Source organism: Myxocyprinus asiaticus, chromosome 31 (genome assembly GCF_019703515.2).
Source record: "Myxocyprinus asiaticus isolate MX2 ecotype Aquarium Trade chromosome 31, UBuf_Myxa_2, whole genome shotgun sequence".
In the NCBI taxonomy this organism is placed as follows: Eukaryota; Metazoa; Chordata; class Actinopteri; order Cypriniformes; family Catostomidae; genus Myxocyprinus; species Myxocyprinus asiaticus.
The window spans coordinates 18,458,660-18,483,833 of record NC_059374.1 but is presented as its reverse complement, the minus strand read 5'-3'; the positions used below and the strand labels follow the sequence as shown (position 1 = coordinate 18,483,833).

Genomic DNA, 25,174 nt, shown 5'->3' with positions numbered 1-25,174 from the left:
TAGTTAATTTTGGAACTATCGGTTATTGGTAAAATCTATGCCGATAGTTGCCATTAAGTTTTTTCTTTTAATCCTATGTGTTCCTCTGTGGCTGAGAATGGCTTAGTTCTACATTTTAAAAGCAGCCTCTAGAAGTGAAATAAATACAATCACTGACACCTCTTGGGGATTTGCTGAATCTAAATGTTTCATCACGGACAATATTCATCCATATTATTATGCTCACTTCAATGCATATTTTGTTATTTTGATTAGATGATCAAGTTCTTTAAAATGAAGCGAGGGCATGTAAATAAAAATGCACCTATATTGAAACGTCCCCTGTCAGCACATACATAGTGTCACCAACTTCATATCTTTTGAATAATAATGAACCTTATTCCTCATTAAACCTCATCTGGTGAAAAATATATACAAAAACCTTTATCTGGTGTATATATAGGCTACATAAGCTTAATTTGGTTAATACTTAAATATAAGAGTCCCCAGTGCATTTTGGGCTTGTTTATAGTTAAAAGTCCCACGTTATGCACCAAATCTTCATTTTTGTCTGATTATTTTTGGGATTTTGGTTGAACAATAAACTACACTTAATATTTTATTAATTTTGGACTCTTGTAGCCTCTATGTCTGTGTCCGTCATTGTAAGGAAAGACTAAGAAAATGTTTTAACTTATATCAATCGTTTTTAAGATGCTATCTGCCTTTTCCACCACTTTAGTTATCGCTATCCACAAAATCCACTATCGGTCGACCTCTAGTCTTAAAGGGATAGTTCACCTAAAAATGAAAATTCTCTCATCCTTTACTCACCCTCATGGCATCCCAAATGTGTATGACTTTCTTTCTTCTGCTGAACACAAACAAAGATTTTTAGAAGAATATCTCAGCTCTGTAGTTCCATACAATGCAAATGAATGGTGACCAGAACTTTGAAGCTCCAAAAATGTAAGTCCTTTTTGACCATAAATCTCCACTTTCACTGTGAAGGAATGTGAAAGGGAAAGTGGAGATTTATAGTAAAAAAGGACTTAAATATTGTTCTGTTTCCACCCACACCTGTCATATTGCTTCTGAAGATATGGCTTTAACCACTGGAGTCATATGGATTACATTTATGTGGCCTTAGTGTTTTTTGGAGCTTCAATGGTCTGGTCACCTTTCACTTGCATTGTGAGGACCTACAGAGCTGAAATATTTTTCTAAATTTTTTTTGTTTTTCTGCAGAAGAAAAAAATTCATACACATCTGGGATGGCATGAGGGTGAGTAAATGTTTTTTGTGTGAACTATCCCTTTAAGATCAATCAAGCTACACGTTGCATACTGATTTTACATTTCTCTGAAGTTTTTTTCCTGTTTTTGTTTACCTCTCGAAGATGAGGAGGAGGACTGTTATATCCAATCGGAGGCAATTGAGCGGCTTCACAAACTGATTCCACAGAAGGTCAACGTTGATTTTGAAAACACTAATGTCACACTTTCCATGCACAGTCAGAAGAGGTTAGTAATGAAATACAAGGTTTAAGTCATTGTGGTCCACCTTAAATGTTGTTTTCGTTTTCTAACACCATGTTTATTTTGCAGACATTTAAACTGGACTCTAAAGTCTCTGAAAGTTGGTTATGATCGTGATGTTGAGCAGCTTCCTCTGAAGAGCTTCACTCCTGAGCTCAGTTTCCCTCAGAGCCGTCTGGAGCTTCTGCTGGATGGTAGGTGTAGAACACAAAAAACACTCTTTCTGAGACACAATGTACAAACTTTGGCTTTTATTTAGAGCTGTCAATTCAAATAGTTAGTCATGTTAATCTCAGATTTTTTTGTAGTTAACATGTTATTACATTCAGGTTCTTTGCAGAAAAAAAAAAAACCTTGTACTGTAGGTAATTGTTATTAATAAGATTGCAATATACGTTTATATATAAAACACACAAGATGGAGTATTTTTCCGCAGCAGCGTTCGTTTCTCGCCGCTGGTCTTCTTATTGATTTTGTTACTTATAGGTGATATTTCATACATAACAACCTGTGATGTAAATTAAGTTCCTTCAAAAATACTTTTGTTAAACTAGTCATCAGAGTTTGATTTTTAAATACATTTGCTATTCTTTCTCCATCATTGACTGAGAAATGCTAGCTCTCCCGGGAACTGTTTGTGTATTAAATACAGACAAATGTGCTGCTCTTGCAAAGATTCTGACCAATCTTTAAAAAATCACACAGAAAAGAGTGAAACAATTGTAATGTCAAAATGAATAAATCCGTCTTTAAACATATTAATGACATGCATTGTTAACTTTGACAGCCCTACTTTTCTGCTCCTTCTAATAATTATTATTATTATTTTTTATTAAATATAATTGTTTCCACCTGTATTTTGGGCATTTTTCAGATGGGCTTCTTCTGTCACAAAGTAGACAGAGGATTATATGTCTCAACACTCTCAGAGCTATACTGCAGGTGTGTTACATTCCAGGCCTTTGCAGTATTATATGAATTTTCTAACCAAATTCTAAACTTGTGTGAATTACATTTGTCATGTTTAAAGCATGTTTTGCAACTTCACCTATGGCTGTTGCCCTTCATTATTCACTTCTCCCTTTAGGTGACGTCCATTGACATCTCAAGCACGGTCACTATCAACACTTGCATTATCCACTATCGTCACCAAGAGTTCTTCCATTGGCTGGACATGCTGTCATGGGACCATCTCTCCCAAAAAAAAGCAGCACGTAGACAAAGGTACGAACTGCCCTCTCGCTTTCCGAGAGCCACAGACTGCACTGTAATACAGAGGTTTTGTTCATTGTTTGCGCATAATTGTCCTTTTGTCTCCCAGGAATTTCCCTCAGCTGGATGCCCCCGTGACGATAAATTCCTCAGTGTCCAATGTAAATGTCTCAGTGCAGTTAGGAGATACACCACCCTTTGCCTTGGGCTTCATCTCAGCCAACACTGGTAAATATATTGGACTGATTTGTTGCATGGCAGCTAAGTGTGAGTATTGAATGCTGTTAAAAACAATAGACAATAAGTTTACATTCTGGATATTGTGTCATGTGTAAGTTGGCCGTTGACTCACCTTCCTTCTTCAAATAGACCAACCTAGTCTATTCTATCTAAGTTGAAATAAGAATTACTACAAAGAACTGTAGCTTTTGTTCTGTGTCAAATATTAATCAAGATGCATTTATTGACTTGCCTAACAGTATGTCGTTTTGAAGAACACCATTAAACACCCAGCTAGAGACTTTAAAGAGGTTGTGGAAGCAAAAATAAGATTTCTGTCGCTTACTTTCCATCATGTCATTCCAAACTCGTATCATTTTATTATTTTCTGGAACACAAAAGTTATTTAGTTGAATTTGAATCTGGTGTGTCTAACAGAACTACAGCACGTGTTGGACCCTAACCCAGAAGAGGATGGGGTAAAGAGTTTGACTGTTACTGAGAAAGCTTCTTTGTCGCTGGATCATTTCTGGTGGCGTGTTGGCCAAGGGTCCCATATTCAGCAAGCTCCTCACCCACTTGGAAAACATGTCTGGGGGGAGGCCCTTATCCTGGACTCCCTCACACTGCAGGTACCTTGCATGCACGTTTAACATTCTCCCAAGTTCTAGAATGGATTCAAGGATTTCACATAATTATAAGTCCCAAATAAAATTGGGGCTCACTATGCATTATCCATTACTTATTTATTCCTTCATTCACAGGGTAGCTTTAGTAAGCCAAGGCTGGTGAACTGCAGCCCCTCTGGGAGTGTTTTTGTAGAGTCCAGTCTGATAGGCCTGCAGCTGGAAGTGTCCGAGACCTGCACTCTGTGTCTATCACGACTGCTCTCTGTCCTCAGGCTGGAAAAAGTAGAAAATATCCCCACACATTTACCTCTGGAAAACCCTTCAGACCACCTGCCTCCAGTCTTTAAGTTTAAGCTCAGTCTTGAGGATGTTAACGTGTTCACACTCTCCAGTGTTGCAGGTGGGAACTGAAAGAAGCTTGCACATGTAGTGCATTTCCATCTTGAGGTTGAATGGTTACTAGTGATGCACCATTGTATTGGCTGACGATATTTATTGGCCAATTATTGACCAAATTAAAACCTGCATAAAACCTGCATATCGGTAATAAGCACTAAAACGCTGTTATGAAAAAAATGATGGTTTATTTATAATTAAATATTAACACATTTTGAAAAAACTCTGAAATTCAAAAGTACAGTCCAGAAGTAATAATAGCCACACTATGTAGAAGAGTCGCCACTCCTAAGAACATGTAACATTGAATGTTCATTCTTTCGCTTCTCACGTTAATGCAGAAAAAAATGCCATAAATGGATGTGACAGTTGTGAAAGCTGCACTTCCTAAACTGTATGCTACTTGATGAGGGAAAACATCTAAAACACTTTGAAACCAGCAGACTCTGACTTCTGAGATATTGGAAATTAGATATATTGAAAATTATTTATTGTTAGAACTGTAAAAAAAAAGCTTTTGTACCTTTTTATAATCTTTTTAAAGGGGTCATGTCATGAAGAATCAAATTTTCCTTGATATTTTGACATATAAGATGTGTTTCTACTATAAAAACTAAATTTAAAGAACTCAAAACATAATCCCCAATGCAATAAAAGCATTTATTGAAACCAAGCTGCAAAAAATCTCGTTCTCTACTTCCGCGACTATTCTACTTCACCAGGAGGCCCATTAATTCATGACCGCCTCTACAGCAAAAAAACATCAATGCCTACTTTAGATCATCACACTCTTGGCCTCACCCACTTGTGCTTCAGTTCGTAAACTGAGAGAGAGCAGGACAGACAGGACTAGTGTGGCCTCACTCTTCCTGAACACCAAAGGGGACCCATCTGGACTATTTTGAATTACTTTTGTATATAAACATGCACTAGACAGACGTCTTTGACTGTTGTCATGTATTTCCGGCCGCTTTTAAAAGATGCGGTGTCAAGTTACAACTCTTAAAAAAAGGAGTAGCCATTTGGTTTCATTCAGCTGCTGTGCCTCTTGTTGATTTGAGCACAAATACATCATGGATGCGTTCTCCTGCCGATCTGCGGTATTTTTAGGTGTTGATGTGTGTAAACATGCACTAGATGGACATCTTTGACCGTCTTGATGCATTTCCGGCAATGTGCATTTCAGTAAAGGTTGATACTGGAAACTGGATGTGTGTGTGTGTGTGTGTCTAGTTCACACTGTGCTTTGGACTATGTATGTGCGTCATATGGATGTGTCTTCAGCGTATTTCAGCGTGCATAGCATGTTTTTTCGTCTCATATCAGCGTGGATTGCTTGTGAACCAGTCATAAAATGATTCAAGCTTCGCATAGAAACTGTTATTGAAGGATGGGGCAGTTAAAAACAATTCGACCCAATGTAAAACTGCCAGTAAATGGTTCTATTCATGAATATTTCAAATATCATGACTGTTTGATAGTTTATGGTGCTGACACCCTGTCTACTACACCGGGCGTGTCTGTTGATGGTCCCTTAAGGTTGTCTACACTGGACGCATCGACACAAACTTTCTAAATCGTTTATTTGTGTTGTTGGCAGTAGTAACGCCAGCGCGTGCAGCACAAAATGGAACGGGAAACCCATTTACTGTCAGCGCAACGGACATTTTCAGTGTAGACTGCATCATTGATTATAATGAGTTCTATTGCTTTTGACGGGATGCGCCTCTGGCGTCCGGTGTAGACAGGGTGTGAGTGTTAACAGCTGTGCTTGAGATGAACAGTTTAATATATTCGGATGCAATGTGTTGGATGTGCATTATGTGTAAACCCTGAAATTTAGTTTTGTAATGTTGTGGAGCTTGTTTATTCTCTTCCGATTGAGATTTAAATATTGCTGTATTTGAGTGGCTGCACGATGTCAGCCAATCATAACAGTGGGCATTTACGTTTAAGTTTTAAGGTGGCGCTTAAGCCAAAATAGAGCATTTCAGAAAGGGGATCAGAGACAGGGTTGAAAATGATCATGTATTACTAAATTATGACTGTTTTGGTGCAAATATCAGTGGACCTCAGGGAAGATTAAAAAAACTATATAAAAAAAAAAAGAGCATTTCATGACCCCTTTAAGCATTCCTAAGTAAAACTTATGATCTGATGACAAAAGGGGATAAGTGGCAAAATATCAGTACAGATATCGGCATAGTTTTTTTTTATTTCGGCCAAAAAATGTCATATCGGTGCATCCTTATTGGTTACCATTGCAGAATGGTGTTGTTTTGTACCGTTCTGGTCTTGTTGATAGGAGTTACCTTAGCTAGTGTACTTTCGTGAGTTGCCACATCACTAAAGCCATTCCACCAGCACAATTCTCTTGTTTTGAGTATGTTAAGTTAACCGTGCTGAGAAATCTGTGTGGGGATTTTTAATTGTACCATATCAAACTGTGTTCTAATGGAAATTGTATTAGTACCGTAACCCACAATGCTCAGAACCGTTCGGCTTGATGATGGAAATGCACCTATTGTTTCTCTTTCTTTTAACGAGAAGATATACTTTTTACATTTATAAATGATTGAATTTAAACTTTTGCACCTTTCCAGCATGTAACCATTTGTTTTATGTACTGTGTTCCATTATAGGGGCTATTGCAGCGAGAGTGGATACAGTGGGAGCTGAAGGATCAGGTGAGAGCTCGACTGTGTCTGTACAGGGTGTTTCGCTGTCTGTGGTAAAGGCCCTCACTGAGAGTATGGAGCCCTGCTGCCTGGCAGCCCAAACCCCCAACCCCATCCTGACCCTCACTGCTTTCACTGTCTCCTACCAGATCAGCACTCATAGTCTGGAGGTACCATTACATTGCTCCTACTCACACCTGTTGTGACCTTTATCACTTGCAATGTATCATATGATTACTTAGTACATTGATGTATTCCTTCTTTGTTTGAACAGGTACGAAGTGAAAACGCTTTAACAATGCAGTGGACCCCATCGGATCACATGTTTTTGTATCAGCACGTCACTGAGAGCCAAAGCTATTGGAACATACTGTCTGCATCTCTGAGGCTAAGACAGAAGGATGGAAAAGGGTCTCCAGTTTCTTCCACTGGCCTGATTGCATGTGTAGACCTGGCAAGTACGCGACTTACCGCTCATGTGGCTGAGAAGAACTTCATCGTCTTCAGCACAAATGCACTGTCCCTCTCCAAGCATCCTGGAGTGGTGCTAATGAAGGCTCCTCACCTGGTGTTCAACTTTGATGGCAATGACATCTTCACCTTCTCTGGGGCAGAGGTACATATGGTCGATCACCTTGAAGAGATGCAGCAGCACCGAAGTCAATTCACTTTCCTCCAAACATCTCGCAATCGCACCTGGCTCTTTACTGCCCCCAGCCTCGCCATTGAGTTTCCATACCAGTACAACTTCTCTGACACCTTCGACAAGGCCATCAGTGTGCAGAAATGGCTGAAGACCCTCCACAGAGATGCTGCCCACCCGACCGAGCCCCAATGCCTGCCCCCAGACCTGCTGATCCATATTAACCAATTCTCCTTTATGTTCCTGGACGACGTCTTTGAGATCAAACTGCGTGACAATTACGAGCTAATGAAGGACGAGAGCAAGGAGAGCGCCAAACGCCTGCAGCTGCTAGACAGGAAAGTGGCCGACCTACGTAAGCAGCACGGCGAGCTGTTGCCGGCACGCAAGATCGAAGAGCTGTACACCTCCCTTGAGCGCAAGCACATCGAGATCTACATTCAGCGCTCCAAGCGTCTCTACGCCAACACACCCATGCGGAAGTCCCTGCTTACCTGGACTGTATCGGAGCTGGAGCTGGTGGCGCTGGCGGATCAGTCGCTGCACGGGCCCAAACAGATCCGAGACCAGCTGAGGGATATCGATGGCATTAGCCCCTTTCCACGAGACGGCCTACAGCTGGTGGTGCAGTGGTGCCGTGCTTTTAAATTCAAACTCAATGCATTTCTGGGTAAGTAATCCAATGAACAGTGTTTGTTTTGTTAGTTAGTGAATACCTACAATCAGTAATCACTCACACTATACCTCTATTCCAAAACCTAAAGGCTTAGTCACATTTACTGTTGCATGACGAAATGCACGGGAGAAATACAGTCATCTCAATCTGTATGATCAGGGGTTCATGTTTGGTGAACTTTGAATTTGCAGCATTGACCAATAGGAAATTGTTTGGTTTGGCACTGACCTCTGTGTGGGCAGTGCTTAGTTTAAGGTGTCTAGAGATGTGCAAAACTGCCAATTTTCATATACGACTAGTCGGTCAGTTGTTTGAACGACTAGTTGGTGTTAAGGATAATAATGTATAATAAGGCTCAATAATATTCACGTGACCCTGATCAGATGCCTTTTTGAGGGATATACGGACTCTTAAGTGCTGCACTTCAACATGGTGGCTAAAGGATATTTAATAAATAAATAGGCTAAATAACCATAACATCTTATCAACGTAAGAAATATGAAAGGCTCCAATACAGAGGGGCGCAAAACCACATATGCACATCCTGAAAGCAGAATGACATGTTTAAATGTAACTGGAGTGTTTCAAGGCGTTCCTCACTGTGCATTCAAAACCACAGAACTGTGGGGGCCTGGGTAGCTCAGTGTTAAAAGACGCTGGCTACCACCCCTGGAGTTCGCTAGTTCGAATCCCAGGGCGTGCTGAGTGACTCAAGCCAGGTCTCCTAAGCAACCAAATTGGCCCAGTTGCTAGGGAGGGTAGAGTCACATGGGGTAACATCATCGTGGTTGCTATAATGTGGTTCGTTCTCGGTGGGGCGCATGGTGAATTGGGCATGGTTGCCGCGGTGGATGGCGTGAAGCCTCCACACGCGCTATGTCTTCGTGGCAATGCGCTCAACAAGCCACGTGATAAGATGCGCGGGTTGACGGTCTCAGACGCGGCGGCAACTGAGATTCGTCCTCCGCCACCCGGACCGAGGCGAATCACTACACGACCACAAGGACTTAAAAGCGCATTGGGAATTGGGCATTCCAAAAGGGAAGAAAATCACACAAAAAAACCCAGACCGCAAGATAATATTGTGGGTACACATCTAGTTCACAACATCAAGCAGTTTAAACCTTTTTGACTGAAATGATTTAAGTAGTGATTTATTCAAACAGAATCATCAAAATAGTTAAATCTCACCACAGCATTTCACAAATACGGGTATATTACTCATAGCAGAGGATTTCATGTCCAACAGTGATCGTCTTGAAATGTATTGTTGATGCAGCACTTTGCAGTAACAACAGCGCATAAAAAGACTAAACCTAAACCATTAAAGAGATGAAATTTCTTGCAGAGGGTTTTTTTCAGTGCTGACAGTTCAGTGCTGAATTTTACCCAATATTTGTGCACACTATGTATTTGTTTGCTTATAGAGTGTCACGTTGTTATGTTAACTTAGCAACATGCTAACATCATACTCAATTGGAATCAATATTGAGTCAAATCTCCACCCCACTTCGTGTAAGGAGTGCTATATAGAGCATTCTGAGTCAGGCACTCATGAGGTTCCATGATGGCTAGCATGCTGCTTTCAACCTACAGTAGACAGCAATGCAGCTCACTAGGTTTCGGAACAGAGCCTTTAACTTGTTTTCCCTTGTGGTTCAGTGCGAATACGGGACTACCCTCGGTACCTGTTTGAGATCAGAGAGTGGGTGCTGTCAGGGCGACTGATGGGTACCGAGCAGGACGGGCAGCTGAGGGCCAAGCGCAAACAGATCGTCCAGCTTGGCCAGCCGTGGGGTGATGTGACCGTCTACAGGAATATGCCACCTCTGAAGTTCTACTACGATGTCCATTGTGAGTCTCAGTGCACTCTTGAGATTGTAATGTAGCCTAAGATAGAGCAACAATATGACTTAAACAATCAAATTGTTTGTACAGCACACATTTCCCTCTACACTATTGTATGGGGGCCTTGCTGGGATCCTGCTTGGACTCTAATTGGCCAGGCTGTTGATTTACTGACAAAGCCCACCGCTGACCCTTCCCCCCTCCTGACCTGGTGGGATAAAAGCAGACTGCTTGTGCATGGCCATTGGGTAATGCACATAGAACAGGCCAACCTGCACCAGCTTGCTACTGAGGTACTTATTTGCACATACTCCATATTGGCAACGGTTGCCAGGAGGTTTGGATTCCTTTTCAGCTTCAGAGACATTTAAGAACTCTTAGTTTATATCTAACTCTCTTCATTGGAAGAAAATGCTACATTGCGACATGACAACACTAGATTGCAAGGATAGTGACATTGGGTGCTTCCAGGTTCTTGATTTATAATGGGAGTTTATAATGCAATCTCATTTTGTTGTGACACTGCTCATTTGTGGTGAAGTTTAAGGTTTATTTTGAATCTTCTATGCCTGATATCAGTGCTTTCTTTGTTCATTTTACAATTACTTTTGTACAGTTCATAATGTTGGCTATAATTATTTCTTCTTTGTAGGACCCTTATAACACTACAGAGAACCTGCACTGGGAGTGGAACAAGCTTAACTTTGACTGGAACCTTGGGCAGTTTGTCTTCAGGGGTGACCTGGATGTCAATGTCAGGACAGCCTCAAAGTATGGCAATATTAATATTGTTTTTTCATATTCTTGCTGTTGCATAACAATGTGGCATCATCTTTCAAGGTATAGTTCCCCAAAATGAACATTCAGTTATTCTTTGAAGGATCACTTTGTGTGAGACTTGACAGTGAAATGGCGTGAAGGTGAGTTATTTATGCAGGCAGTGATGAGCAAGTGAATTGAGTGCAGGTGTGGTGAATTAGAAATCGGGTGATGAGGATCAGAGCGCTGAGGGAGGTGCAGAGCCCGAGGGAGGCGTGACAGTGACAAGAGTTTTCACACATACTTTCGCTGTACGAGTTCGCTGGAAAAACAGCACGGGCACAGCTGATGAATTCAGATATTGACCCTTTGTTTCTTTCGATGGTCTGAAATCCTCAGGGGTAAAATGTTCACTGCACACCCTCCAATATTTGAGAGAATGTAGGGGTGTACTGATATCCAGGTTCAGCGTGATAAGCCAGAGCTTCAAGCACTCATGATCATGTATAGGCAATCGATGAAAAGTTAATATTTTTCCTGGCATGCATTTCCTTTGGGGTTTCTGAAGGTTGAAGCATCCAGGAGACACACACCAAACGACCATTTTGAACAACACACTTATACAAATACAAAACTACAGCAAAGACAATTAAACCTTTGTACAGCGATCCTTCTCTGACACGCTTCCTGACTCCTCCTCCACGTGATGTGTGACCTTACCAACGAGCTTATGTCATCCCTCTCATGAGTGTGCATCACAGAGATGTACGGAAGTGAAAATTTGTAGTTAAAAAGTATATGAGTATTGTTTTGTTTCTAAAAATAATCAATCGTTTGGGTTCAGAAGAGCTTTATTTGTCGACTGGAGTTGTGTGGATTATTTTGATGCACCCTAAATATGCATTTTGGACCGTCAAAAAATGGAGTACATTCACTTGCATTGTTTAAAGGAGGAGGCCTGAAATGAAATCCTAAAAGTCTTAAATTCTGTTTTGATGAAGAAAGAAACTCCGATACATCTTGGATGGCCTGAGGATGAGTAAATTATCAGCAAGTGTTCATTTTTGGGTGAACTATTCCTTTAACCCTCCTGTTTTTCCAAACCCCTATCTTTGTTTCGTGGAACACAAATGGAGGTTGTTAAGTAGTAAACATTCTTCAAAAAATGTCTGACGTGTTCCAAGAAAGAAAGAAAGTCATACAGGTTTGGAATGACGAGGACTATGGTTCACTATTTTGGTGAACTATCCCTTTAAATTTGTAATAATTTGTCTACTCTGTCTGTTATTACAGGTATGATGATATCTGTTTCCTGCATCTTCCAAACCTGTGTATGACACTGGACCTCCAGTGGCTATGTCACGGCAATCCACATGACCACCATGCTGTAATGCTTTGTGCTGTGGAAAATGTTGCAGAAGTCACCTCAGGACAGCCGCATGACTCCTACAGGGCCTTCCGCTCTGAAAACCTTAACCTCTCCATCACCATGGACCTTGTCCAGCAGTGTGGCAAAGGTTAGAGTCAAACCCTTTCCTTGCCTCTCATTAAAAGTAATAAGGATCTATTTTTGAGCTCATAATAATAATAATAATAATACGTTTTATTTATTAAGCGCTTTTCCCAAAGCTCAAGGTTGCTTTGCAATAGAATGAAAACAAAACAACAAAATGAAACATAACAGAGTGACAACTTGGAAAACAGCCATATAGAGCTAATCTCAAATAAAACAAAACAAAAGTGGGGGAAAATTACTGGGAAAATAGATGAGTTTTTAATTGGGATTTGAAAGCAGAAATGGAGGAAATGCAACACAGAGTGTTGGTGCCATGACTTGTAAAAACAGAGGAAAGACAGAATCTAGGGACAGCAAGAAGTTGAGAATGCACATGTATGTAAGGCTGCTGTAGCTCAGAGAGATAGTGAGGTTTCAAGGTTAGTAGAAGGATCTTGTAATGGATGTGAGAAGAGACAGGCAACCAATGTAAATCACAGAGCATGGGAGTAATGTGGGCAGATCGTTTGGTGTGGGTGACTAATCTTGCTGAAGATTTGAACATATTAAATCTGGCTGTGGTTTTACTGGGTATAAGCCAATCATGAGAGAATTGCAATAATCAAGACGAGATTATTAAATGCATGGACCAGGGCTTCAGTGTCTTTCTGGCTTAACAGTGGGCAGAGACATGAAAAGATGCAGCCTTAACAAGGGAACTAATGTGAGCTTGAAATGTTGGAGATGGGTTAAGAATGACACCCAGATAATGAATGATTTGAGAGGGTTTGAAAAGAACCCCATCCATGGCAATGCACATGTCAGACTTTTTTTACAAGAGCTGGTGGGTGAAAAAAACATAACCTCAGTTATGTCCATTTTGAATTGGAGTATAACCAGATTTTGATATAATTTATGCTGGCAGAGCCCTGCGGGACACCACACCATAACAGGGACGGTGTGAGATTTAAACTTCTGAATAGAAATAAAACATTGCCGCTTGGTGAGATAGGACTCAAACAAAGAGAGAGCTGGGTCAGTGATTCCAATAGAAGAGAGCCGAGAGAGGAGTATGTCATGGCAGACTGTATCAAACGCAGAACTCATGTGCTGTGTTTTCTCTCAGACCCCTGTCAGCCCAGAATCCTCCTCTACAGCAGCACACTGCGCTGGATGCAGAACTTCTGGGCCACCTGGACCAATGTGTCCAGGCCCATCTGCAGAGGAAAGCTCTTCTACAGCCTCAGGCCTATTCGCAGGAAGCTCGGCCAGCACTACAAACAGATGTCTTACACAGCTTCATTCCCACAGCTGCAGGTGGGAAATTTTTTGTGCTTATGTTATTTTATGCCTACTTCAAACATACTGTACGAACAGGGTCATACACAGTGTGTTCTGACTGGACCTTTAATATATAGAGTAATATTTTCATATTGGCGTCTCATAACTGTTGTTATGATAAATGAATGGTAATAATTAAATTCAATAATATATATGCCAGATAAATTCTTAACTTTGCGGTTTATGTTTTTAGGTCCATTACTGGGCTTCCTTTGCTCAGCAGAGGGGCATTCAGGTAGAGTGTAGTAAAGGTCATGTCTTCACCAGAGGAGCACAGAGACTCATACCACAGGGTAAGAAAGAGAAAACAGCCTTCAGTCACTCTCTCCTCTTACACACTTCCTAAATGTTGTACTGAAATGCTTGCTTGTTTGTTTAACAGCAGGTACTGTGATGAGGCGACTGATCTCTGAGTGGAACGTCACTCAGATGGTGAGTGAGCTCTCTCTGGTAACTGTACACCTCATGGCCTCCACATGGGACGAGACAGCTGACCACCAGATCAACGCTCAGGTGAAGAAGACCCACCTGCTCAGCCTGTCATCACTTAGCTACCAGAGACAGAGCAACCGCATAGAGGAGGTATGACACTTAGACAATAATATAACTGCAGGTGATAATAAATAATGCTGAAAATAAAAATAACAATGAAAAATAGCTAATAGTGTGAATAGGCCTTTATTAATTTACAAAGCAACTGTATCACTACTTCATTTCTCTCAGGAGGTAAACTCAAAAGACGAGAGCAATGCTTCATACACACACAAGCTGTGTTTAGTAGACCTACGGGCTTCTTGGACCACCACTAACAGGAACATTGCCTTTGGGCTATATGACGGATATAAGAAAGCAGCCGTGCTGAAGAGGAACCTTTCCACAGAGGCTTTGAAGGGTCTGCGGATTGACCCCCAGGTGCAGATGAAAAAGCTGAAGCGCTCCATGTCCAGTTACTCCTCAAACATGGCTCCGGTGACACCAGTCATTCCCACCACCACCACCCGCCAAGAGAAGAGTCAGAATGAAGGTAGTATCTCTGAACTTTTGGCACAGAGTCTGGTCCATGTTGCAGGTCATTATGGCCAAGAATCATCCACTATAACATGATAGGGTTTTGGTTTTTATTGTGATGTTTTGGGGCAGGGAAATCTGAAATAGATGATACCACAATAATAGACTAGCATTCAACAAAGTGGTAGCTCATTCAAATAAAGGTAAAAATGTGTTAAGACATTCAGAATAAAGTCCATCCCAAAATATTAAGTAATGTTAAATTCTTGGATGTATGTCTGAAAACTAAGTGGAGCATACTGTATTTTTGCATAAGAATATCTTGGTACTGGGGCCTGGGTAGCTAAGTGGTAAAAGACGCTGGCTACCACCCCTGGAGTTCGCTAGTTCGAATCCCAGGGCGTGCTGAGTGACTCCAGCCAGGTCTCCTAAGCAACCAAATTGGCCCGGTTGCTAGGGAGGGTAGAGTCACATGGGGTAACCTCCTCGTGGTCGCTATTATGTGGTTCGTTCTCGGTGGGGCGCGTGGTGAATTGAACGCGGATGCCGTGGTGGATGGCGTGAAGCCTCTACATGCGCTATGTCTCCATGGCAACGCACTCAACAAGCCACTTGATAAGATGCGCGGGTTGATGGTCTCAGACGCGGAGGCAACTGGGATTCATCCTCCACCACCCAGATTGAGGCGAATCACTACGTGACCACGAGGACTTAAAAAGCGCACTGAGAATTGGACATTCCAAATTGGGTGAAAAAGAGGAAAAATCCAAAAAAATAAAATAAAAAAAAGAATATCTTGTTACTAACTGCTTCAAACAAAACTTAGTTGAATATGAACCTCACAAACTTTAGCAACTAGTTCTTCCTCTGAAGTATTCAGACTGATAAAAACCTGTGCACCCTGACTCCCAGAAATTGCATTCAGTTAAGCAGATTGGAACTGGCGTGTGTTCCGTTTTATACCTAGGCACTCTTCTCTCCATTTGATCTGTTTTTGTTGTAATTTGTAGGAACGTCCATGCTGCAGAAGCTGATCGAGGAGACTGATAAGTTTGTAGTGTTCTCAGAAGAGGATGCAGGAGTGAGCGACCATCTCTGTGGAATTGCCGCATGCCAGACCGATGACGTGTACAACCGTAACTGGTTCATAGAGCTTGTCAATTGTCAGGTACTAATTCAGCTTTGAGAGCAGTAACCCTTTATGCAAGAAACTGTCTTATTGGGCCTAAACATCTTCCAATGTGCGTGGTGTTCAGATGATGCTGCGAGGCACGGAAACTGCAGGCTGCGTGCTGGTATCTGCTGCCAAGGCTCAACTACTGCAGTGTGAGCACCATCCTGCTTGGTACAATGACACACTCAAGCAGAAGACCACATGGACATGCCTGCTGGATGGTATGCAGTACTTTGCTACAATGGAGCAAAACCCCTCAGAACAGGAGGACTGGCAGCTATGGCTGGAGGTGGGTTTAAAAGTCAAAATCGCACCTAATACAATTTATAACTGATTATACACAGCTGTAACAAAATCGAATCCCACTTTGTGGACATACAGGTGAAGAACATTGAGGAGCACAGGCAGAGGAACCTGGACTCAGTACAAGAGCTGATGGAGAGTGGCCAGGCTGTTGGAGGCATGGTCAGCACTACCACAGGTGTGTCACTAATTCTAACTGTCACTCCGAAGTTCTTTTGATTTGGACTAGCAACACCCTAGCAAACCTCCAGAACACCCTCATGGTGCATTGTGGTGGCAAGATTTGCATGGGCATGCACCATTCACATTTCCACTTGCTCTGATTTAGACTGGAACCAGCCGTCCCAGGTACAAGAGACCCAGCAGGTCCAGCGTATAATCTCTCGCTGTAGCTGTCGTATGTACTACATCGGTTACAGCCACGATATCGACCCTGAACTTGCCACCTCCATCAAACCTCCAGAGATACGTGACCAGCATGAGAAAGAAGACTTGCTGAAGAAACAGGCTGGTATGCAACCCCAATGTTCTCAGAAAATTTTTTTCCTGACTTATGATGCTGGAAGTTTCTCAAAGCTTTACTCTTGTTTTGTTCCTTCGATATCAGGTGCAGTCGACACCTTCACCCTCATCCACAATGATCTGGAGATTTCCACCAATCCAGTGCAGTACTCCATGATCTTGGACATAGTAAATAACCTACTACTCCATGTGGAGCCCAGACGCAAGGTTCGGACCATCTCTCCTGGTCTGGAAAGTGTTCTAGAGATAAAGGAATGTGCCTGTGTTAGCTTATGTCAGATCGATCTTTCTCTGTAGGAGCACAGTGAGAGGAAACAGCGTGTGCGTTTCCAGTTGGAGATATCCAGTAATCCAGAAGAGCAGCGGAGCAGCATCTTGCACCTGCAGGAGGCAGTACGTCAACATTTGGCTCAGATCCGCTGCTTAGAGAAACAGATCTACTCCAATACAAGGGTGAGTGCATATATAAATTTACAAGCGTTCAATGCTGAGTCAGGGCTCAAGTGCTCTTTTTTTTTTTTTTTTTTTACTCTATAATTAGTGGTGCTTTCTTTGTTACTATAGCTCTGTCCAATGTTTAGGGATTTTTGAAAAACCCTGTCGTAATTTTTACAATGGAAAAAAGCCAAAAACAATTTATCCTGAAAGCACCCTAGGCGAATGAAGCCTGCATTTATACTACGCAACACAAGTTCATGTTGAGTAACATACAAAAAAGTGTACTTATGAACAACTTCGGAAAGACAGGCTTAAAAGTTATCTGTTTTTAACATTAAGATAGTAACCTAGCTAACTACAATCTCCTCAGCAGGCATGCACAATTTTAAGTAATGTTACATCTAGTGCTGTCAGTCAATTAAAACGTTTAATCTCGATTAATTGCAGATTTTGAAAGTGCTGAAATTTGACTCCAAATATTATTTTCCTGTCAAAATGCATTTATTTCCTTCTTGGGAAAGAAAACAAAACAATATGTTACAATATAATGCTTTATTAACATTTTCCAAACAAAGCCTTCCACTGTATAAAGATAGAAATGCACTAAAAAGCACCAATTCAAGTAACATTATACATTTCCCAAAGTCTAAGTGGGAGTTTGACTAACTGAACTAGTCCCCACATACATTGCATATTCATTGCAACGGGCATTAAATATCTTAAACTCTCATCCTCCACAATATTAATCTGCTGGCAGACTGTGGCTACAGCAATCATGAAGCTGCGTTCATGATCCACATCAACATCAGTGACAAGTGCCGCTTTGAACTCCACATGAAAAGAGCTTGCAGATAAAAACGTCTCATTCTGCAATCTGGTGATAGTTGAGACTTGACGTGCTTCTGTGGTCATTAAAATGCACCTTATGAAGGCTGGAAAATACTTTATTTCTATCACAAGTCCCATCTGGGCTTGTTTTGTACAACAAATAGCATTAAGAGATCCTTTCTCCATCATTTTATCACTGAAACGGAATAACTGTTTTGTGTGTGTTTCTGGTGTGTGTGTCAGTGTAATGACTTTGGGCAGACACATCTCAAAGTTTCCACCCTTTCCACCAGCGTTTATGCTGGTTTATGCTGTATTAATGGTAAACATGTTAATTTTGACAGCTCTAGTTACATCCAAACCACACCCACGATTTATTTTAACTAATCAATGCTTTACAACTAGCTGAGTCCGTTAAAAACGGCGGCCAAACGTTTGGAATAATGTACATATTTTGCTCTTATAGAAAGAAATTGGTACTTTTAGTCACCAAAGTGGCATTCAACTGATCACAATGTATAATTACGACATAAATAACGTGAAAAATTACTATTACAATTTGAAAAAAAAAAAACTTAAACTACTTCAAAGAGTTCTCATAAAAAAATCCTCCACGTGCAGCAATGACAGCTTTGCAGATCCTTGGCATTCTAGCTGTCAGTTTGTCCAGATACTCAGGTGATATTTCACCCCACACTTCCTGTAGCACTTGCCATAGATGTGGCTGTCTTGTCGGGCACTTCACACACACCTTACAGTCTAGCTGATCCCACAAAAGCTCAATGAGGTTAAGATCCATAACACTCTATCCCAATTATCTGTTGTCCAATGTCTGTGTTTCTTTGCCCACTCTAACATTTTCTTTTTGATTTCTGTTTCAAAAGTGGCTTTTTCTTTGCAATTCTTCCCATAAGGCCTGCACCCCTGAGTCTTCTCTTTACTGTTGTATATGAAACTGGTGTTGAGCGGGTAGAATTGACTGAAGCTGTCAGCTGAGGACATGTGAGGCGTCTATTTCTCAAACTAGAGACTCTGATGTACTTATCCTCTTGTTTAGTTGTACATCTGGCCTTCCACATCTCTTTCTGTCCTTGTTAGAGCCAGTTGTCCTTTGTCTTTGTAGACTGTAGTGTAAACCTTTGTATGAAGTCTTCAGCTTGTTGTTTCAAGCATTGTATAGCCTTCATTCCTCAAAACAATGATTGACTGATGAGTTTCTAGAGAAAGCTGTTTCTTTTTTGCCATTTTTGTCCTAATATTGACCTTAAGACATGCCAGTCTATTGCAAACTGTGGCAACTCAAAAACAAACACAAAGACAATGTTAAGCTTAATTTAACGGAAAAAACAGCTTTCAGCTGTGTTTGATATAATGGCAAGTGATTTTCTAGTACCAAATTAGCAATTTAGCATGATTACTCAAGGATAAGGTGTTGGAGTGATGGCTGCTGGAAATGAGGCCTGTCTAGATTTGATCAAAAATTACTTTTTTCAAATAGTGATGGTGCTGTTTTTTTACATGTTCTGACTATACTTTGTGATCAGTTGAGTACCAATTTCCTTAAATCCGAAACAGTTAAATCTGTACATTATTCCAAAATTTTGTCTGCCAGTGTACATTGTGACAGGAGTTTTGTCATATAGGAGTTTTGCTAAGCCAAGCACCTAGTTGATCATGTCCTTCAAAAAGCATTGAGGTGACCTTTGAGGTTTTCTCTTCATGTTGATCTTTGACCTGTAGACCCAGTCGGAAGAGTTGAGAGGAGACGAGCTGTCTGACATCAACCTGCGCCTGCAGAATCAGCTCAACCAAGAGAAGACGGATATGCAAATGAAGAGCGAGGAGCTCAACATCCTCATCCGGTTGGTCACCAGTAATCATTTGTCTTTTGCCATTTGTCTGAAGTTCAGTATCATGGCACACCTTCTTGGCTCAACCAGCGTTTCCTCTCTCAGGTGTTTTAAAGACTTTCAGCTTCAGAGGGCAAACAAACTGGAGCTGCGGAAACCTCCAGAAGATGTTAGCGTGGTGCGCCGTACTGAAATCTACTTTGCCCAGGCCCGCTGGTGTCTCACTGAAGAAGATGGACAGTTGGGTATAGCGGAGCTTGAACTGCAGAGGTTCATGTACAGCAAGGTGAGCATGCAAGGACTTACATGTTTCGGAGGGTTCAATGGGTTGGTTCATCTCAAGAATTTGGTGAACGTTCTTGGCTAATCGTTAGTAAAATCTTAGCGACTGTGTATGAGACTGAGTGTAGTTGCCTACTCTGATTGGCTACAGATTTCTTAAGATATTTTCCTCCACAGTTGAATAAGTCTGATGACACAGCAGAGCATCTCTTGGAATTGGGCTGGTTCATCATGAATAACCTGCTTCCCAATGCTGTTTACAAGGTACTGGAGCTCTGCTTAATGATTGACTTAGAGGCCGTAGTCGCAAGAATAACACAGCCATGTGACATTAGTTTGTATGTTATTGAAAATCAGCTGTTATAAATCTCTAGTTCCTGCAAATATCTCACCACAGTTTTTGAAATTGCATGTATGCAAATACAGTGTGTACAAAATTCTGCATAGGTGGCTGGTTCGTTGTCTTAAATTTTTTGGTGATATTTGTAAATCTCAAACTTTTTACTTGATTTCTCTTGTGCAGCATGTAAGGGTATGTATGGAATGGGTAAAACCATATATAATTGTTAGTCGACACCTTCCTCATTCACACATGCCTGCTAAAAGAGTTTTTACATTCATTGTCCTGTCTAGACAAAATTCACCAACATTCTCATTTCTAGATTAATATCGCAGGCTAGTTGATCATTGCCTCCACTTTTAAGCGGCCTGTCTTTTTGTTTATATTTTCACATTTTTCCTATAATTTTTGGTTGGGTTTGACCACCAAGATATGCTTCTATTTTATTGTTCCTTTTTTGTTATCGAGTGCAGGCTGTTTTTTTTCAGCTTGTTCATTTTAGAACGACAGTATACTGTCAATCCCAGCTGTATTACTACTTGCCAGTTTGGGTCTAATGGTGTTTACTGTGTTCTTGGTGCTAATGCTCCGTGTTGTAGGTGGTTTTGCGACCTCAGAGCCCCTGCCAATCGGGACGCCAGCTTGCCCTCCGCATCTTCAGCAAGGTCCGCCCCCCAGTTGGAGGGATTTCTGTCAAAGAGCATTTCGAGGTCACTATCATGACATCATCTCATTTTAACATTATAAGTTAAAGGTGAAATGGGTACTGTTTTTGACTTTGACATAGTTTTAATGTGCAGAGACAACTATAAGTAAGCTATTTGTAGGTTGTTTTCCTTGATAATTAGGGATGCACCCATACAAAAGTTGTGTGCCAATACAATATCCGACTTAGAACATCTGCTGACACCGATAGTTTGGTGGTTCTGCTTTTTTTATGCTACCTTGTTGTAAATCACTGATAATTACACAACTTTGAAAGAAATTTAAAGGGGTCATGGAATGCCTTTTTAAAAATAGTTTTATTATCTTCTCTGAGGTCCACTGATAATGTTAGTAACTTTTTTTGCATTAAAACATTAAAACACTGGCCCTCTGTCTGAAATGCTCGGTTTTGGCATAAGTGCCTGCTTAAAACTTAAATGTAAATGCCCACTGTTCTGATTGGCTAACAGTGTGCAGCCTCACAAATTCAACCATTTTTGTAACTTAGTCTGAAGAGAATGAACAAGCTCCACAACATTATAAAACTGAATTTCAGGGGTTACACATAATGCACATCCAACACATTGCATCTGATTATATTTAACTGTTCATCTCAAGCTCAACTGTTAACACTCACACACATCGGGTCCAAGTGTTTTTAACTGCCCCATCCTTCAATATTAGTTCCTTTGCAAAGCTTGAATCATATTATGACTGATTCACAAGCAGTTCACGCTGAAATACGCTGAAGACATATCCACATCCAGTTTCCAATATCATCCTGCACTGAAATGCACATCACCATAAACACATCTAAATGGTCAAAGACATCCATCCAGCGCATGTTTTCATACACCAAGAATTAAAAATAGTGCAGATGGGGGTAAGAACGCGTCCATGATAAATTTGTGCTCAAAACAGCAAGAGGCACCAGCTGAATGAGAAAATAGCTTCTCTTCAGAGTTGTAACTTGACACCACGTCATGTGCATGTTTAATACCAAAATACACTGCCTGGCCAAAAAAAGTAGCATACTCTAATATTTCGTTGGACCACCTTTAGCTTTGATTACAGAGCGCATTCATCGTGGCATTGTTTCGACAACCTAAGGCAACATCACAACATTAATTTCCATCTAGACTTGCATTCATTTTTGGCCAAGATCTTTTATTGATGACGGGAGAGTCGAACCACTCCGTAAAATCTTCTCCAGCATATCCCAAAGACTTTCAATGGTGTTAAGGTCAGGACTCTGTGGTGGCCAATTCATGGGTGAAAATTATTCCTCATGCTCCCTGAACCACTCTTTCACAATTTGAGCCCGATGAATCTTGGCATTGTCGTCCTGAAATATGCCCATGCCGTCAAGAAACAAAAAAATTAATTGATGGGATAATCTGGTCATTCAGCACATTCAGGTAGTGAACTGACTTCATTTTATTACCGCATAACGTTGCTGAGCCTAGACCTGACCAATCAAAGCAACCCCAGATCATAACACTGCCTCCAGAGACTTGTACAGTGGGCACTATGCATGATGGTTGCATCGCTTCATGCGCTTCCCTTCTTACCCTGACGCACATCGCTTTGGAATAGGGTAAATCTTGACTCATTGGACCACATTACCTTTTTCCATTGCTCCACAGTCCAATCTTTATGCTCCCTTGCAAATGTAAGTTGTTTTTCCCCGATTAGCCTCACTAACAAATGTATTTCTTGTGGCCACACAGCTGTTTAGTCCCAATCCTGTAAGTTATTGTTGTATTGTGCGTGTGGAAATGCTCTTACTTTCACTATTAAACGTAGCCATGAGTTCTACTGTAGATTTGACTTCACTAAGTGTTTTATTGATCTCCGATCACGGTCATTCAAGTTTTTTTCCGACAACATTTCTTCTGCGAAGCTGGCGGTTCACCACTATCCTTCCAGTGGTTATGAATGAATGTACCCTTAGTGACATAGGGTAGTTGCGGAAGTAGAAAATGAGGCGTTTTTGCAGCTTGGTTTCAATAATTGCTTTTATTGGGGATTACATTTTGAGTTCTGAAATTTACAGTATGTTTTTATAGTAGAAAGACCTCTTATGTCAAAATATCAAGGAAAATTTGATTCCTCATGACATGACCCCTTTAAATAATAACTTTATTTTCTCTGTGGCTATGTAGCGCTATCAAAACATTGCTCCAGCATGACACAGCAACATTGGCTCAACCAATGGCATGAGTTTGGGAAACCTGTTTGAAAATGATCATTATTTTTGCAAATCTGTTTGTGGCTCAAAAACGACACCCTTAATAGGTTAATTATTGGGATGTACCACAGTGCTCTTATTTGAAAAGCATATTTTTAATTTGTAGGTAAATGTGGTTCCACTCACCATTCAGCTAATGTACCAGTTTTTCAAGAGGATGATGGGATTTTTCTTCCCTGGAAGAAATGTGGAAGAAGAGGAAGTTGGGGATGAGGAAGACAAGTTCAGACTGGTCACTACAGGTTTGTTCCTTGTCATCAGTATGTAATAGTTGATCTTTATGCTTTTTAACGTCCCTGTTTTTATCACTCTAGGCACTCGCTGTGCTGACATCAGAAGCACTCTCCAGGCCAATCAATATCAGTTTATATTGTTTTTTTTCCCCTTTCCCCTCCACTCTCTCTTGTGCTCCTGTGAGGGTATTAGATTCTATATCCTGTATGTTATGTCACACTGATGGCCATCACTGTCTATTTAAAGCTCATTGCTCTATTGTAATTGAAGGGTGTTATATGTGGTAATGCTTCAGGGTGACTTTTGGTTTGAAGTATAGAGTGTCTAAAGCTTGATTTCTCTTTGAATTACAGGTGTCGTGAAACCCAGGCAGCTCTCTGAAGACTCTGTAGGAGGACTTGGGGCTGGTAAAGGGGTCACGCAAGGGTTAAATCGAACATCTGGGGTCAGAAGATCATTTCGAAAACCACCTGAGGTATTTTTTCCTTTGAATTCCAACAAGAATTAAAGGAATATTTCCCCCGAAAGTGAAAATTCAGTCATCTTTTACTCACCCTCATGTTGTTTCAAACCTATATGATTTTCTTTTTCATGGAACAAAAAAGAAGATAATTAGCAGAATGTCCAAGCTGCTATTTACCATTTAATGAAAAGCTGTCAAGATAAAAAAATAAAATAAAAAAAATGGTCCATATGACACAGAAAAGACTGAAATTCTAGCTGGTATTTGGTGAAAATCTTCCCCTCCCTCGCAGCCCTCAAATCTCATTTGTGCTCACTAGGCGATTATTAAATAATCGTCTAAATCACGGTTATTTGATCCAACCGCAGTTATTTGAGATAACCACGATTATTGTGCACCTTCAAATTCCAATTGCATTTTAGTGTCCAAATAAGGGAATTTTAAGCAAATATATAAATGCCATGAACTGCGCGTTTGTGTGTCTTGATCAATTGAACTCCAACCGTTTCACTGAGCCACACCGAGGATCACACTGAGAGCAGCTCCTGAAAATTGTGTGAAGATTAACACGCTTCTGAAGTGCTGTGATGCACTCCCATGAAAATTTAAACAAGGATTTTGATCATGAAAGCAAAGCACTCTGGTTTCACTTTCATTTAACATTCGTGTAATGCCAAATGTTCTTGGCCAATGGGGTCCATACAGTGCATCCGGAAAGTATTCACAGCGCTTCACTTTTTCCACATTTTGTCATGTTAACAGCCTTATTCCAAAATGGATTAAATTCATTATTTTCCTCAAAATTCTACAAACAATACCCCATAATGACAACGTGAAAGAAGTTTGTTTGAAATCTTTGCAAATTTATTAAAAATAAAAGACGAAAAAAATCACATGTACATAAGTATTCACAGCCTTTGCTCAATACTTTTTTGAAGCACCTTTGGCACCAATTACAGCCTCAAGTCTTTTTGAATATGATGCTACAAGCTTGGCACACCTATTTTTGGGCAGTTTCTCCCATTCTTCTTTGCAGGACCTCTCAAGCTCCATCAAGGTTGGATGGGGAGCATCAGTGCACAGCCATTTTCAGATCTCTCCAGAGATGTTCAATCGGGTTCAAGTCTGGGCTCTGGCTGGGCCACTCAAGGACATTCACAGAGTTGTCCCGGAGCCACTCCTCTGTTATCTTGGCTGTGTGCTTAGGGTCGTTGTCCTGTTGGAAGATGAACCTTCACCCCAGTCTGAGGTCCAGAGCGCTCTGGAGCAGGTTTTCATCAAGGATGTCTCTGTACATTGCTGCATTCATCTTTCCCTCGATCCTGACTAGTCTCCCAGTTCCTGCCGCTGAAAAACATCCCCA

General features: G+C 40.9%; 1 protein-coding gene across 6 annotated transcripts in view; it reads left to right on the top strand.

Annotated features, from left to right (window-relative positions):
- LOC127422336 (protein KIAA0100-like) overlaps positions 1 to 25,174 on the top strand; it is a 33,865-nt gene that overhangs the window by 3,963 nt on the left and 4,728 nt on the right. For all 6 annotated transcript variants that reach the window (XM_051665783.1, XM_051665786.1, XM_051665785.1 and 3 more), the window contains exons 9-37: positions 1,379 to 1,502; positions 1,587 to 1,711; positions 2,392 to 2,459; positions 2,605 to 2,741; positions 2,839 to 2,957; positions 3,387 to 3,580; positions 3,713 to 3,977; positions 6,616 to 6,821; positions 6,926 to 7,964; positions 9,633 to 9,824; positions 9,909 to 10,111; positions 10,471 to 10,589; positions 11,871 to 12,094; positions 13,199 to 13,389; positions 13,607 to 13,706; positions 13,796 to 13,995; positions 14,137 to 14,437; positions 15,432 to 15,589; positions 15,678 to 15,884; positions 15,977 to 16,076; positions 16,227 to 16,409; positions 16,506 to 16,627; positions 16,718 to 16,873; positions 19,427 to 19,548; positions 19,642 to 19,822; positions 19,996 to 20,082; positions 20,758 to 20,868; positions 23,221 to 23,356; positions 23,702 to 23,823. In XM_051665783.1, coding sequence (XP_051521743.1) covers positions 1,379 to 1,502; positions 1,587 to 1,711; positions 2,392 to 2,459; positions 2,605 to 2,741; positions 2,839 to 2,957; positions 3,387 to 3,580; positions 3,713 to 3,977; positions 6,616 to 6,821; positions 6,926 to 7,964; positions 9,633 to 9,824; positions 9,909 to 10,111; positions 10,471 to 10,589; positions 11,871 to 12,094; positions 13,199 to 13,389; positions 13,607 to 13,706; positions 13,796 to 13,995; positions 14,137 to 14,437; positions 15,432 to 15,589; positions 15,678 to 15,884; positions 15,977 to 16,076; positions 16,227 to 16,409; positions 16,506 to 16,627; positions 16,718 to 16,873; positions 19,427 to 19,548; positions 19,642 to 19,822; positions 19,996 to 20,082; positions 20,758 to 20,868; positions 23,221 to 23,356; positions 23,702 to 23,823 — 5,492 coding nt within the window. The remainder of the gene's footprint in view (positions 1 to 1,378; positions 1,503 to 1,586; positions 1,712 to 2,391; positions 2,460 to 2,604; positions 2,742 to 2,838; positions 2,958 to 3,386; positions 3,581 to 3,712; positions 3,978 to 6,615; positions 6,822 to 6,925; positions 7,965 to 9,632; positions 9,825 to 9,908; positions 10,112 to 10,470; positions 10,590 to 11,870; positions 12,095 to 13,198; positions 13,390 to 13,606; positions 13,707 to 13,795; positions 13,996 to 14,136; positions 14,438 to 15,431; positions 15,590 to 15,677; positions 15,885 to 15,976; positions 16,077 to 16,226; positions 16,410 to 16,505; positions 16,628 to 16,717; positions 16,874 to 19,426; positions 19,549 to 19,641; positions 19,823 to 19,995; positions 20,083 to 20,757; positions 20,869 to 23,220; positions 23,357 to 23,701; positions 23,824 to 25,174) is intronic.